The sequence below is a fragment of the Grammomys surdaster genome, unplaced genomic scaffold, assembly GCF_004785775.1.
Source record: "Grammomys surdaster isolate TR1022 unplaced genomic scaffold, NIH_TR_1.0 63, whole genome shotgun sequence".
NCBI lineage: Eukaryota > Metazoa > Chordata > Mammalia > Rodentia > Muridae > Grammomys > Grammomys surdaster.
The window spans coordinates 12,209,482-12,225,022 of record NW_021604565.1 but is presented as its reverse complement, the minus strand read 5'-3'; the positions used below and the strand labels follow the sequence as shown (position 1 = coordinate 12,225,022).

Sequence of the window (15,541 nt, the reverse complement as noted above, 5' to 3'; positions counted from 1 at the left end):
CTCTTCCTCCTCCTCCTCCTTTTCCTCTTCCTCCTCCTCCTTCTCCTCCTCTTCCTCCCCTTCCTCTTTCTCTTCTTTCTCTTCCTCCTCCCCCTCCTCCTCCTCTTCCTCCTCCTTTTCCTTCTTCCTTCTCTTCTTCTTCTTTCTCCTCCCACTCCTTCTCTTTCTTCTTTTTCTTGTAGTCCTGAGCTTCAGGGAAGATCAACTAACATGATTTCTAGGTCGTCAGTCCTGCTATAATTTTGTTCTCCTTATTAGTGATTGGCTGAGGGTAAATGGCTTTTTTTTTCAGACTAGAAGAGACAAAAGTAGGTTTACAGGTAGATTGTGTGAGACGCTCTTAGTTCTTAAAAAGTAACACAGGAAGGGATCACCTCTGTTTCTGCCTCTAGAATTTGATGAGGACACAATGGACCATTAATGGTGCTTGGAGCTGCTGCAGCCATCTTGTGGCCCCGAAGGGAGCCCCAGTCTACCTAGGAAAGATGGAAGAAGAGAAAAATGGGTACACCCGGAGTCAAGATGATCTTGTCACTTCAGTAAATTACAAGTCCCTAGATCCCATCTTAAAACATCTCATGAAATAGAAGAAAGGCTTCTATTGTTGAATCCCCTATTAGTTAGATTTTCTGTTTCTTTAATTAAAAAATCGTCATAACAGATATGGTATAATTTACTTAATTTGTGTGTGGGGGCGGGGGGCTTTTAAGGTTACTTACAATGTTTATTGTTTTAACTATCAATTTTCATTTAGGATCATTTCAAGAAAGAAAAGTCACATAGCTTAGATAATAAGGTAGTTTGTGTAAGGGTGCAGGCAATAAGTAATAAAAGAGGAGAAGAAACAAGAATGAACTTGAATTATCTCAGGTCATCAGAGCTGACTCATTCTGCATCTCCACACCCTTTATTGCTCACTGCTGTCATCAGTAGTAGCTATCAGTGTCAAGTGACATGTTAGAAGGGAAAAATTGAGAAATACAGTCTCTACATAGCACTGGAAAATGTAAATACAAGTAATCCAGCACAACACACAAGTGTTTGCAATGTATTACATGGTTTCGTTTTTGTTCTCTTTCCTTGTTACAACAATATTGAAATTATATGGTGACAAGAAGAGCAACTCATATCCATACTCATCTCATTTTAAGATGCGCAGTGGTTTCTACACAGTGTTAAATCCAGATGTGTTGTCACCATGTTGACAGTCTTCTGTTTCCCAAGCACCTCCCAGGAGCTGGCTGCCCATCCAGAGTTGAGACAGAGGTGTCCAAGTAAACATTTAAGAAGAAGTGTAAATGTTCATACCACAATCTAAAAAATGAACTGGGGAAATTCCCAGTGTTGTTTTTATATTATCAGTGAGGTCGTTGGAACTATTTATAATTTTAGACTTGAATTTGCTGATCTTTAAAATATGTAGTTGCCTCAGAGTTAGATTTTGTGAAGTTTTTCTCTTATACAATGACATATAGCAAAATAATAACACTAATTGCTACAGTAATAAGCTTATGCTACAGCGACCTGCAAAAGCTAAGTGCAGGGGAGAGCACCTAAAACTCCCTCAGAGGGCCACACAGGCAATTGGTTACAATGTAATTAGTGTTCAGAAACATTCTTCAGCTCTCACACATGAGAAGATACTATAGTCACAGCTCAATCATCATTTGTAACTGCTGCTCATTGATTTTTTTCTACATTGTGGTTATGACTGGTGATCTTTCCTCCTCTGAATCTTTAGCCAAGACAATTGATTCATAGGTTGACTCTGATCGAGGGTGTAAGGAAACACAGACTAATCTAAAACACAAATAATGACTCTTCCCTGAACTGAAAAAAAATCCCAGCAGCTCTACTTCCTAAGACACAGGATGTGCCTTGTCCCTACAGTGTCTTATGAGAGTGTCCCACACAAGATGCATTTCCTGCATACTTGACCATAGAGGAGGGAAAAAAAATCCCTCGGAGTTTGGAGAGGAAGCAAGTATTCAGAATTTCACCTGGAATCATGAAGAATGTTTTGAGTCAAGCAACACAGAGAGCATGGTCCTGCCTGAGTGGAGACCATGGGACTTAAGAGCTGTTAAATTAAGCTCTATTGCACAGAGTTTTAAATTAGGTAGTCAGGATTACTAAAATGTGCCCCTAGGTTCATCAAGACAAAAATAGATAATAAAACCCTGTGCAAAGTGCCGTGTGGTGGCTTGTGCCTGTCTTCCTAGCACTCAGGAGGGAGAAACAGAAGGAGCAAAGCCAGTCTGGACTACAAAGTAAGTTCTTGGCCAGCTTGAGCTGCAGGGAAGACCTTGTCTCTAAATAAAACAATAGCAGAAATGAAACCAAAAGGCAGTGGCAACTGCCATAAGGTTTGGCAACTGAAAAGCACGAAACAAACATTTGTTAAATCAAGGAATGAATCGTATGTGAGCCGACCTTGACTTTTGAAATGGTGTGTGAATGGGAAGAGGAACTGCCTTCTTGGCTTTCTCTTCTGAGCTTCCAGATTCACTTATGAATCTTATTTTATTAACTAGAATAATTGGAAACAAACAGTAACCTATATCAATCTACACATCTGTGATGGGCACCTCCAGGACATGCTGGCCTCTTGGTTCTGGGCAAGGGTCATTCTTTTCTAATTCAGCTGATGTCTGTACGGTGGGACTGTGACATTTGTAGTATGTAAGGGTGGGTGGGGCTGTGAGTCTGACTACATGGAAAAAGGCGGAAAGATTAGGGGGGTTTCTCTAGGGACAGTCGATGTTAACCCTACCCTAAAGTACTCAAATCTTCCACGTCAAGGCAGGCTCTTGAGAGAGCCGGGGTAGGAAAGGTCACAGAGTTAATTCTGTACAAACAGAAGAAAACAAACAGCAGTTATACACACACACACACACACACACACACACACACACACACACACAGGGAGGGGGAGGGAGATGGAGGGAGGGAGAGAGAGAGAGAGGGAGAGGGAAAGAGAGAGAGGGAGAGGGAGAGGGGGCGAGAGAGAGAGACAGAGAGAGAGAGACAGAGACAGAGACAGAGAGACAGAGAGAGAGACAGAGAGAGACAGAGAGAGAGAGAGACAGAGAGAGAGACAGAGACAGAGAGAGAGAGAGAGAGACAGAGAGAGACAGAGAGAGACAGAGAGAGAGAGACAGAGAGAGAACACTTCATTCCTGATCCTTTCTAGTGAAGGCTTGCTGAAGATGCGTTTGTGTTGTGTTAGCCAAACAGACAGGTGAGGAAACACTCTGCTGTAGAGAACTGAACCCTGTGAGATACAACCATGACTTTCATCTAGCTCCCTTAGGGATGAATCTGAAATGCTTTGAAACCTTCTGGAAAGTGATATCAAACAGGCATTAGTGAGAAATTTTAAATCTTATCTTCAAATTCCCATCTATTATTCTGGAGGATCTTAAGGTATCAAACAAAGAAGGGACATGTTGCTTGCTAGCCCCTGAAGGTTAGACAAGCCATCCTTGCACAAATAATATACTTTTAAAAGGAAAGCTGAGAGTGCCTAATCCGGCCTGTTACTCAGTACTAAACTGTGTATGACTGCCTACTGGGCCACTGGGCCACAGGTTCCACAGATGTTCTCTAAATTGGGTCATTTCCCTGCCAGTTGGCAACATACTGCTGTTTACCTCCTCAGCAGAGCCTCCCACCAAATCCTACCAACTTCAGGACTGTCACTGTCCTAGTATCCTGTGCTCCAGACCTACTTGGGAAACACTGAAGTGCTTGGAAGGTTAACATGTGCCTACTGCAAGCTCTTTACATGGAGCAGCCTACACTTGACATTTTCCCAAGGGCAAGGCTCAGCCAGTGACCTCACTCCCTTTGCTTTGTGGAGAAATCCTAACCTTCTGACAGAATTGATCTCCACCCTTGGAGAGAAATATTGTGTGCAAACACAACTAAGTAGTTTCTCCCTCCTTCCTCCTCTTTCCCCATCCTCAGTATCTTCCTGTTCTGCAGGAGAGTTTTATATTCATTCCCTGAAGGCAGGATAAAGTCTGTGTTTATAGTGAGAAATCACAATGTTCAAAGTCTAATAGTAGGAAAAGTTGCCCACCATAAACTTCAACAACAGGTCAAGGACTTCTTCCAGAACACGAAGCTTCCTTCTCTCCCCTAGTTGTGTTTCTCGATATGGGGCCTTTCAAGGGTGTGACAGTGTGTTATCGGCAATGGTTACTATAGTATACTTACCTATAGGAGTAAACTTCATAAACAAAGGAGACTGGAATACACAAGAGGATAAGACCCCAAGGCTGTTCAATTTTATGTATTTGAAAGAAAGAGAAGGGCACGATCCCATTTCAAAATGCCACTGTACAAAAGGGGGGAGGTACTCAAATTTTATTAAGAGAACTGGAAGTCCTGTTTTTAAAACCTAGGAATAAAGAAAATCCTCTCCATTGAGTCTTCAGGGGTTGTTCACTCCTCCAGAACCCACGGGGATTGGCTAGCAAGATGGATCTCAAGAAGCGCTGAATCAAGAGGTTTTATTTTTGAAAATACAGTCTTTAAAGATAAATTTGGTTTTCGTTTTCCATGTCTAGATGCATCCAACAAGATACAAAACCAGACAGAACAACAGGACGAAGACCCGCGACATTATATACAGAGCTCTAAAATGAGCCGTGAATATCTACAAGGATCTAGCACATGCTGGTTTGGAAGGGGGTAGTGTGTGGCTTTCTAGAGAGTTCTCAGTCCTCAGAAGAACAGTTAACTCCCTGGAACTGCAGGTGCAGATGCAGGCAGGGAAGAGCTGGGGTCAACCAGGTTGGGGATGGGCCCCTGGGGTGGGAGGTTTGGAGAAGTGGGGGGGGGGGGGAGCCGGGGCCGCACAGGACAGATTCTGGGCTTCGCTAGAAGTTCTGCCGCGGGGTGTGAGTCAGGCTGTGCCGCCGCAGATCACAGTTTCGCCTGAACACTTTGCCGCACCGCTCGCAGCTGTAGGGCTTGATGTCTGTATGGGTGAGAAGGTGAGTTTTCAGATTACTTCTCTGATTAAAGGTTCTTCCACATGTGGGACATTTGTGTGGAGATTCCTGTTCAGATGTGAAGCAAGGCAAAGGATTAATCCTTCACACCACCACGGCACCCTCCTCAACAGTTTCTGTCTTATCCGTATCAAGCCTTAAAATAACAAGTTCGCGACAACAAAAGAGGGGACCTGCAGGGACAGATCTGTGCTTCTAATCCGCCAATCGTGAATCACACGTGCAAGCACCCGCAGAGGCCCGATTGCACCGATAAGACCACCTCGGTGGGCCACGTATTTCACCGCCGCGTCAAGGGCGGGGGGCGGGGGAGGGTGGCTAATCCTCTCATAAGGAACCACACTCTTCCGTGGAATGAAGCTCCTGTTTGCTGGAAAATTAAACTATTCCTTTATATCTTGAAAGCTACAAATTATGAGGCCCCGTAAAGACAGCATATGGGATTTCACCATGACTTCACTGTCAAAATTACCTTTATTTCCTCCCAAACACGGAAGTTTTAAACGCAAAATAGATGGGATGAAAAAATATATAAAATACTAACATTAGGATTTATTATTAATCGGCTGAGCTGTTCATTAAGAAACATTCTTTATGTTACATAATGTTAATTTTATATTTAAAAAACAAGTGTTACTTCTCTCCAACCCCAGAAAGCTAGTCTAAAAAGAGCCATTAAAGAGACATCCCTGCCTTGGTCATTTTGTGTAAAGCTATAATGGTAAAAGGGAAGCGCTCACTTTTGAAAGAAGAAAATAAACTTACCTGCATATGTAAAGTTTTGTGAACTGCTAGAGTTCTAGATTGACAAAATCCTTTCCCACATTCCTGACATTTGAAGGGCTTTTCTTTGGAATGGATATACCTGAAAATCAATACAAGGTTTCATTGAGATGATCATCCCCGTGGTTTAGGATTTCCTTTCCACAATTTCTCCAACGAAATTTTGAGAGGGCAAAGAAAACTGAATTTCTATTATTTATGTTGTTTTTAGATTTTCCGTGTAATTCTGTTTATGGTTAACCTCAACTAACAGACTCCTCGAAACATTCACGGGCAGTCTGGCTACAATGTTCACTTGACCGCCCTCTCTGGCAAGTTTCTGGAGCTCAAAACGCAGCACAGAAAGCCCTTCTAGACCATCGGGGTTTTCTCTGGGCCTTAAAATGGCCAACTTAAGACGGAAGGCAAGGCTGGGGGTTGTGGGGGAGGGGAGTGATTTTTGAGAATCACTTCATTGCCTCCAGGATGGAGTCCCACCTCAGAAGTCACAGGTAGATTTAGGTGAAACCTCCACACAGTGGCAATTTTTTAATCCGTTGTCCTTTACTAATTCAAGGTGTGAAAGTAATATGGGAGGTGTTTCTAAATACAATGACTCGAGACCCTCACAAAGAATAAGAAACTCCGAGCTCCAGGGCACTCGGTAGGTATGTTGGGGCGGGGGTAAAAGTCAGTAAATCGGGGAGATTCTCTGGAAATGGCGCCACAGCAGCCCAAACCTGTGCTCTTCGCCCACCCATACAGCTGGAATGAATGCCCCACCCGCAGCCTTTTCTCACTCAGTACTAAGGCCGACTCAGAGGAAACAAAATTACTGACTCCCAGGCCAGATTTTTCCTGCTCAAAGACAGAGGAAGGACCTTTCTCGTCCCAAAGAATGCAGCAGCCGGCGGCAGGCTGCGGGAAAAGGTAAATAGGCTGGGGTCACTGAGGCAGCTTTGGGAGGGGTTTGGATGAGCATTCTATAATAGAGAGGGTTTTAGTGACACTTGGAATATCTAATAGGACATTTCATGGGCCGATTCACCTTCCCATCGTCCCCCGCCTCACCTGTGATCCCGTAGGTGATCTTGCCTCCGAAACGCCTTGTGGCAGATGTCACAGGTGTACGGCCTCTCGTCCGTGTGGGTCCTCTCGTGAATGAGCAAATTGTACGATTTGGTAAAGTGTCTGCCGCAAAACTTGCAGATAAACTCCTTTTTCGTTTTGGAGGGCAATCTCCCTCGGGAGGGCTTTCTGTCCGGAGTCAGTTTGCTGAGGCCCGAGATGGGGCTCCCCAGACCCGGGCTCAGCTTGCTCAGGTCTCCCATTTTAGGCGGATCTTCTTGAGTGGCGGCCACCGCCAAGTTGGCAAAGTCAAAACGGGGCCGATCCTTGTGTAAGGCTGGGAGGACGTGGGCAATGGCCCCCTGCTTGGGGTGGAACAGGTGGGTGGCAAAGGGCAGTGCGGGGAAGGGGAAGCGAGCGTCCACGAGGCCCTGCGCAGCCGCCATCTCCGTGATGGTGGAGCGGGTGATCTCGTGCACATTGGGGTACCCCAGCGTCCAGTGGTTCATGTGCATGGTCTGCACAGCACTGAGACCGTAGAGGCCCTGAAGGTGGTCCACTGCGGCGGGGAAGGTGTTCACTGCCTGCAGGAAGGAGTAATTGGTGAGCTGCAGCGAGGGGTGCAGTGGGATGGGAGCTGGCAGGGCCTTGCTCCCCATCTTCCTGAAGGCTCCGGAGGGGTGCAGGGAGCCGCCCCTTTCTTCCAGGTCTCAGAGGCCGGCGGGTGTGAGGGGGAAAGCCCCCAAAACAACAGCTCGCAGAGGAAGCCCTAAAAATGTCCGGGGGAGAGAGGGAGACACCACGATTAATTAACCAGCCTCTTCAGTGCTTGGGCGATCTCGCCTGTGACATCTCTTAAGCTCCCTTCTCCTCAGTCTCCAAGATCAGCCCCGCGAATCTGTACCGGTATTCCCAGAGCTTGGGCAGCAAGAGGCCCTCGGGCGAGCGGGTGCTAGGAAGATCGGGTTCCAGGACAAGGGGCTCCGCCCGGGGAAAGAAAGGCGGGCAGGGGGCTCTGGTGCTGCACCAGTCTGGACCCCTGTGTCCCGCATCCACTTGGGAGGGGAAATCATGAGGGCTGAGAGGTCAAGGCCCACAGGCTGCAGAGCCAGCTGCTGTCGCTCGGAGCTTGCCAGCTCCCTGGGGCACCGCAGGTTGTGGTTCCGATCCGGGACCCGAAGGCCTGGTTCGATCCACATGTGTGGCTTCTCCCCAAGCGGTGTCCCACTCAGGTCGCCTTTCCCGCGCTTACCCGGAGCACTACGTCCCCCCGGGCCCTAGCAAGGCTTCGCTTCTCTTCTAGCTGACCTCACTGGTTTTCTTTTTCCCTCTTCTGCCTTACTCCCATTTATCAGAAGTGACGGGCCCACAGGAAGGGAAAGTGACACCTCGGGGGCCGGGTTCAGCTTGGACTCACCCCTTCTTCTCAGTGGCTGCCTCTCCTCCCACCCCCTACCAAAATCCCTTCCAGGTGGCTCAGACTCCAGCCTGGTTCCCCGGGGTGAGGATGCCGAATCTCTGAGTCTGGAACTCTCTTATCCCAAACCGAGCGCTAGGATCTCAGAAAAAGGGGGCTGTTCCTGATCTGGCACCGCCAGGAGGCCTTAGGAGCAGCGGAAAGGAGTGAGCATCCGGGAGGAGGCCAAGGAAAGGAACTGCAGGGCGGCGGCGGGGTGGGGTGGGGGGTGTCCTTGCATACTATGAGGCCTAGGCTACGTGCAGCCTGCTGCTCGTGTCCACCGGGGCAACCTAGGATCCCTTGAGCACCTCATCTGCGTTCTCAGTGGGCCCACAGTCTCCCACAGCCTACCCCTTTTTATAAGCAAGTTCTGGCAGCACCGCCTAGGGTGGCCTCCCAGGTGCAGGGTTTAGAGCTGAGAACTTGGCCGAGCAAGGAAGAAAGCCGGCCAAAGGCACCGCTAACACCGGGACACCTGAGGTTTCGGAGCAGGCAGGAGGGTGCTAAGGCCTGTCTGGCTCTCCCTGCCCACCTAGTAGTCCTTTCTGTACCGAAATTTCTACCCTACAAACAACAAGAAGTGGTGTTTGGGTTTAGGGGCTGCGCTATGGCACAGCACTCTGCCAAGGCTGAAAGTAGCTGCTTCCGTGGTCCCCCACCTTTCTCCGCTGTTTGGAACAGTTTGGAGACAAGAGATTTATTAACGAACTGCTTCTGCCTAGTGGTATGTGGTCTGGGAGTTCAGGCTGGGAGTTAATGAGAAGTGTGTAACAGTCGGAGGGTCTCAGTCAGAGCATTCAACCGAAACTGTAACCTCCCATTAGTAATAACTTTCCCACCACACAAATCACTATTCACTGTTGTTCAGCGGCGACACTGAACTCTCCTATGGAGTGTGTGCGTGTGTGTGTGTGTGTGTGTGTGTGTGTGTAGGGAGGAAGGTTCTATTAACATCACCGATTGTTTTCTCTTTAATTAAAAACAGTAAATTTCATCTTTATTTCCGTCTCCATAGGTAATGAGGGTTTTCCAGAGTCAAACCATTTCCCCATAGTGTGGAAAAGCAGCCTCTCTTCCTGCATCGAGAGGAAATGATTATTTGGGTTTATTCCCAGACTAGATTTCTTAGAAATAAATGAGGAGGCATGCACGATCCTCAGCATAGGCGGAGGTGGCAGCGTGGCCGTGTTGATCGACAGAACGACTATCAAAATAGATATTTTTTACTCCAAATGCTTCAAGTGAACTTTGCCATAAAGGTCACAATCTTAATTCTGTCTGCAGAGACCTGAGTGCCACTCTCTTCCTCCCAATAATTTATACTGCAGAAACGAGACTTTTATAATTTCTGTTAGTCCCAAAATGCCACTTCATAGAAAGTTTGCTTTATTTGCAAGGAAGAGTCATCTGGCAAAGGAAGGACAAGCCAATGTGTCCTCTGAAATCCCTTTACAAATAGAACACCCCCAAACACCTACCAAACATAAATGACCAGGGATTTCAGATTCCCATTCTCCTGTTTAGTCGCTAGCAATGTATGACAAACTATCCCGTAAGTCAACTCATAGATCTAGGATACTTTCGTTTTGTTGGGGCTGCGTGCATATTCCATCTCACTAACTGCGTGTCCTGTGCTGCCATCGCTCCACCAGCATGTTTCGGATCACTGGTTACTTTTAATTTTGCGAGGAGGGAAATTTAGACCATGAAAAGTCATAAACGGTTCAATGGAGATAAAGCTGCATTTCTTTCATCGGTTTTCAGTGGAATTCCCAGGCATGTTAGACATTTTGTAAGATTTAGTTTCACTGGCTGTCAGCAAAGGAGAGTTAGTTGTACATATTAATTTCAGTTTGCTAAAATTTTAAAAACACTGGAGAACATAGGGTTCCTGATAATTTGATAAAGAATATCCAATCGTTGGCAACAGCGAAGTTACAGTGAAATATCTAAAAAAAAAATACCGTTTGGGTCATTTGCTAGCTGTATTGACTTCTGAGATAAATGACAGATGGATGATTGGGTATGTTCACTGAATTTCAGTTGAAACACAACAGAATTGTATATAAGCCAGAGAGCTATAGAAGAAAGAGATCTAAAATCATGGTAGGGGAGGAGAACTTGATCAAGTTGGGGGGGGGGCACGGAGTTCCTGCCCCTTTCCTGTGCCTCTGCCTTCCCAAAGAGTTAATTAAATTAAGATGCCTTCCGCATAATCTGGGTTTGTCTCTGCTCCCTCCCTCCCGGTGTCATTTTCTTGTTCTGTTCAAGACTAGAGTTTGTGGAGCAGAGAAAGTTGCTGTTTGTAACCAGTTTCGCTTCGGGAGCAGCCAGTGCTCTTTTGTTCTCTGCTCACAGGTGGGGAGACCGATTCAGCGTCGCCGCCTCCACAAACACCTTGACCTGCCTCCTTCCTACAGCCGTGACTCCATTCCGAGCTATTTCTCGACAACCCAAGAGTCTCAGCTCCGGAGGAGCTTGCCTGCTGGCCTCTGAGCGAAGACAGGAGCGGGAGGAAAAGCAAGAAGCCAGCACATAGTTGGAAAAAATAATCACCTACGACTGAACTATTCCCCTGTGAAAAGCGCCTTCGGAGTCGCTGGCTTGACTGCACCGTGTGTCCCGGCCCTTCCGTGCTGCGGGCGGGAGCTGCAGTAGGAAGCGTGGATCCCGGCTTTCTAGAGCAGGGGAGCAGTATCACGGGGTGATGGGATCTGGCCACAAAGTACGGCGATCGGCCTTTCTAAATCTTGCCGAATGCATAAATCTACCAAAACCAAACTAAGGGGCAGCACACAAAAGTACGACTGAATGTATTAGCTGGGAGTCCCGTGCGGGAACCGAGGAAGCCAGAACACGAGGCCCGGGACTAGGGTCTGCAGGGCTGCCTTTCATTCTCTGAACTTGTAGCGCTCCAGACTGAGAACCTGGGCGCCCCCTGAGCACCCACATCCCTCCCTTTCTTTGGAAGGCTACAGCCTGACCCGGGAAAGGACACTCACCGCCAGACCCGATGTCTGCCTGGGCAGCGCGGTTCAGACTAGGTCCGGGCAGCAGGACACACAGCTTGGAAAGGTCATGAGGTCCAAACTGGGCGAACTTCTTTTTCGGAGCGCTGTCCCGGGAACTGAGGACATGATCTGGGGGAGCGAAAGCGACAGCGGTACTTGGTCTTCGGCAGGCCGTGGAGGCGAGATGTGTAAAGAAAGAACGTGCTCTGGATGAGTGCTCAGCGCTCGCCAAGATCCCGGTGCCTGGGCCAGTTTCTCGCCGCGGACTGCGGGTAAAGTCGGAGCCCGCAGCCCTGCAGGGCCATCACCCTCCGGCAGCGAGCGCGCTGAGCTGCGTCCCAGCCCGCGTCCCGCCCCAGGCTGCCCCTGGCGGGGAGTCCAAGGCTTTAGTAGCGGCCCCGCCTCCCCTCGCGGCGGGCGTCCCGCTGAGGAGCGGGGCTGCAGGACCCAGGCTCCGCCTCCACGCCCGGCGCCCGCTAATGGTCCACTCTGTTTACTTGTGTTTGGATAGCAACTGAGTCTTAAAGGCGCAGGTTTGCTTGAGGTTTCCCAGTTAACCCAGACACAGAGCCCAAGGTGACTCAATTCAAACCCCACACAAAGACAACGCCCATCCCCTCTTTTTGGATGACACTTTCCTTACACTGTTTGAAGCTCAACTACTGGGTCTTTGCTCTTCCGAGTCCGCGGAGAAGTCCAAAGGGCATTTTTGTACTTTTACTTGGTTAGCTGCTGGCGTCATTTACACGTCTTAACACGTTTAATAAGACCATCTGCTTCAAAGGGCCAAAGCTATCAGTTTTAGATTTTGTTTTCCAGCACATACCGCCCCTCCTCCGATGTAAAACAGTTCTGCCCATACTTTTGGTCAATTATGGGTATATGTGTAGTCTGGTTTCCTCTGTTTTCAAAACGAAGTTTGTTTATGAAGGTGACAATTGACTAGTTTCATAATTAGTGCAGAGACATCTGGAATGTTCCAGAAGAAATTTCTTCCAATATCCGAGCTTTAATCAGCTAATGCACATTTCATAAGCAGTTAACCAACTTGGGCAAAGGACTGGGCATCTGCAATCCATTGGCAAACAATAATGTGCCCATCTGGAATGGGTGAAGAACAATCATTTTTAAATTTTAGGAAAAGACTATTCCAGTGCCCCAAAATGTGCATTATCTTCATTCTCAGCAAAAATTGAGTTCATTGTTCAGCCGCCAGGAAAACTGATTGAATTTGACGTGTACTGTTAAGTTTCCTAGTTCTCCTGAAGATTTGGTTTTGTGAGCGTGTAAATGAGAGGGCATCCCAGCCCCTCTTGAAGAGAGGCCGGGAACAACAAGATTCGTTTCAAGCAGTGTTTTGGATGCAATGCGCCCAAACAGAATTAAGCAAACCGTCGCTAGTCCCGAACCATCTGAGGACACTTTAGCCGGTGCTTGCAGAAGCATAGATCTTATAAAGAAACTGTACAATTCAAACGTGTTTCGCCAAAAGATGCTTTTCGGTCACCCCCTCAAAGGACAAGTATAATAACTTCAACTGCGTGGGGAATCGGAGAGGTGTAAGCAGAAAGCTACGAGCCATCAAAGACTAAGCAGAGAGGCAGGCAGACTCCACGGAAACGATCTCATTAAGGTAAAAGCCTTTTTATTTTATTTTTGTCAAGGTGAATATAAATTTTCGTTTCTTTGGTAAAACATAATTCAGGAATAGCAGATCATCTTCACCAGTTGTAGGTTTGCAAGGATTACAAAGTGAGCCTGGGACAGAGACTCGAGTGTTCAATATCCTGTAGGGCTTAGCTACTTCAGAATAAAGCTGATGAACAGCCTGGACGTAGAAAAACTCCTAGGAAGAAGAGGGGTTTTAAAAAAACCCTTTCTCGAGTGAGTTCCAGAAGGGTGCTTTCATTTTAGCGCTTGGTCCTGAGTCTCAGCTCCCAGGATGCCTGCGGTTCCTTCTCTCCAACCACCTCATTCCTTCCACAGCCTTTCTCAATTTAGAGAACTGGAGGGAACTTTCTCTTCATTCAGACCCCCTAGGACATATCCGCACCGGGTGGTGACCTGAGCTCTGAGACTGTGCTTTCTAGTTCCCTTTCACTAAAGTGGAGGCAACTTCTGCAGAAGCAGGCTTCGCACCTTCACGACCCGTGTGGACTGAGTACTGAACCGCCCGCTTTTCCCGTGGGGTAGACAAAATTGGTAACTCCCCACTAGCTGTATCACTCCTTTCCGATACCCCCCACCCCCGAGCCAGGGTCTTACTGTAAACACGTTTACCTCGCGCTTCTCAGCCTGTGAAGAAATCTGGGCTAACCCAGCCCAAGCTCAGCCGGGGCTGGAGAAAGGTAGGGAGGAGTCCGAGCGCCTTTGCAGGTAGCAGCGCGGCCCTGCGGGGCCCAGCGGCCTGAGCGCTGCAGCGGGCACGGGCAGGTGCAGCCAGTGCAGCCAGTGCAGCCTGCAGCCTGCAGCCGAGCGCGCAGCACCGCAGCTTCTCTAGGCCGCTGGGGATCCAAACTTCTCCGCGCTCAGACCTCGGGGACCCCCAAGTTCGCATGCATTGAGAGAGGGCGCCCGCTCACCAGATAGACAGACCCACAATATGCCTCGGTGCAGAAAACTAGCCCACCTGGCCACCGAAGAGCTGTGGGCGTCCTGGCGTGCAGAAGCTGAGGTCCCCGAGTCTGCCGCAGGCCAGCCGCGCCCCCAGGTCCGAGTCTTCAACGAGCTGTCTCAGCTCCCCGCCGGGTTTCAGCTGCCTGTTCACTTCTGTATCCGTGGATCCGGTCAGCTTCAGTCCTCTCTGGCCCTGGGCTTTCGACAACAGGGACACGCTGACCTGGAGCGGGCTGAACGGCTGCTGCCCCAAACGTAACAGCAATGTTTGTGGTACGGGAGGAAGGGAACAAGGCCTAGCAGAGGAGCTGGTGTGTGTGTGTGTGTGTGTGTGTGTGTGTGTGTGTGTGTGTGTGTGTACACGTGCGCGCAGCGCAACCCCCAGCCCACCCAGGACTCTGCGGGTGGAGCCAGCAGGTGTCAGACACAGACACCCTGAAGTTGACTGCGTGCTGCAGACATCCTAAATAAATTGAACCCTTCAAAACCAAGTTACGGATAACGGATCTTCTTCCCTAGGGGTCGGCTTCCAGGCTCCCAGTTTTCTCCAGTTTCTGCGGAACCTTTTGCTGTGTTTTGCTGCAGCCTGGAGGACTTGACATAGCTTGACTTAAAAGTGCATGCACTCCAATCACTGAGCAGCGGTGAAGGCGAGCAGAGAGGCTTGCTAGCCTTAGACACGGAGCTGAGGGTGCGAAGGGGCCAGGATTAAGAATTCCATCTTTTAAGAAATCGTGGCTGGGTCCCGCCCGGGCTGTCCCAAGGAACAAGGTGGGAAAGCGGCTCAGCAGGCTGTAGCTCTGAAGCCCGCTAGAAAGGCCGCAGCGCCCCCTGGAGGCGCAGGCCGAACAAGTCGTGGCTTGAGCTCCAGGGTGTGAGTGTGGCCTCCAGCCACCTCACTGCTTGTTCCCTTGGCTTGAACTAGCCCTTTTGCAGGAGAGGAAAAATAGTGTGTGCAGCAGGCTGCTAGACTGACCCCGCAGCCATGGGTCCTTGCCCGGGTTATCCCAAATCAGGCTTGATTGGACAGCCCCAGATGCCCTTTGCTGGACCATGTCCACTAGAGAGAGATACTGGACCCAGGAACACCCTCCTTGACCCTATGCCCTCGCTTAGCTTCATTCCACCGTATTCTGCACCATACAAACTTCTGGCTACAAGCAACGGGGACACCTAGTCACTTGGGAGCAGCTTGGGGAGACCGAATATGGAATCTCAGGGAAAGCTACGTGACCATGACCAAGTCTGGGAGGCAGATCCAGAGGTCCAGTTTGTGTTTGGATTGTCAAGTCTCCCCCATCCCCCACCCCCAGGAGCTGGAGCAAAGCCAGCCCCAGCAACCTGTCAGCAAAGTGGGAGAGGTCCAATGCTTCTGGGATAGGGGTCGGGGTCGAGGGAAGAGTGTGTGTTCTACTGGGACAACAGCGGGCGGGATCACGTATGTGCAGGACAAGACTGACAAGAGTTGTTTCTGCATCTCAAGACCAGTGCCATGAACGCAGGGTTCCCAGGGGCTTGGTGACAGGGAGGTCTTCCTCCCAAATGTTTCCAAGGCAGCAGATCTCCCGCGGTTCCCCTGGATGTAAAGAGCCGGATCCACTCCT

General features: G+C 48.9%; 1 protein-coding gene across 2 annotated transcripts; it reads right to left on the bottom strand.

The window, feature by feature from the left end:
• Nucleotides 1–4,503: 4,503 nt before the first annotated feature.
• Osr2 (odd-skipped related transciption factor 2) lies at nucleotides 4,504–11,683 on the bottom strand. 2 transcript variants are annotated; one of them, XM_028767580.1, is made up of 4 exons: nucleotides 11,313–11,683; nucleotides 6,855–7,620; nucleotides 5,787–5,886; nucleotides 4,504–5,069 (listed from the first exon to the last, which is right to left on the bottom strand). In XM_028767580.1, the coding sequence occupies exons 2-4, from the start codon at nucleotides 7,508–7,510 to the stop codon at nucleotides 4,887–4,889; spliced, it is 939 nt and encodes a 312-aa protein (XP_028623413.1). In that variant the 5' UTR covers nucleotides 7,511–7,620; nucleotides 11,313–11,683; the 3' UTR covers nucleotides 4,504–4,886. The 2 variants fall into 2 exon arrangements, with proteins under 2 accessions (XP_028623413.1, XP_028623423.1); XM_028767590.1 differs by having other exon boundaries at nucleotides 4,504–4,987.
• Between the last annotated feature and the right edge of the window lie 3,858 nt (nucleotides 11,684–15,541).

Bases quoted from the DNA above. Each gene is read 5' to 3' on its own strand.
- Osr2 (XM_028767580.1), bottom strand. From the start codon at position 7,510: ATGGGGAGCAAGGCCCTGCCAGCTCCCATCCCACTGCACCCCTCGCTG. The intron at 5,887-6,854 runs GTGAGGCGGGGG...ATTGATTTTCAG, and splicing joins GATCACCTACGGGATCACAG to GTATATCCATTCCAAAGAAA. The intron at 5,070-5,786 runs GTAAGTTTATTT...ACATCTGAACAG, and splicing joins ACAAAACTTTACATATGCAG to GAATCTCCACACAAATGTCC.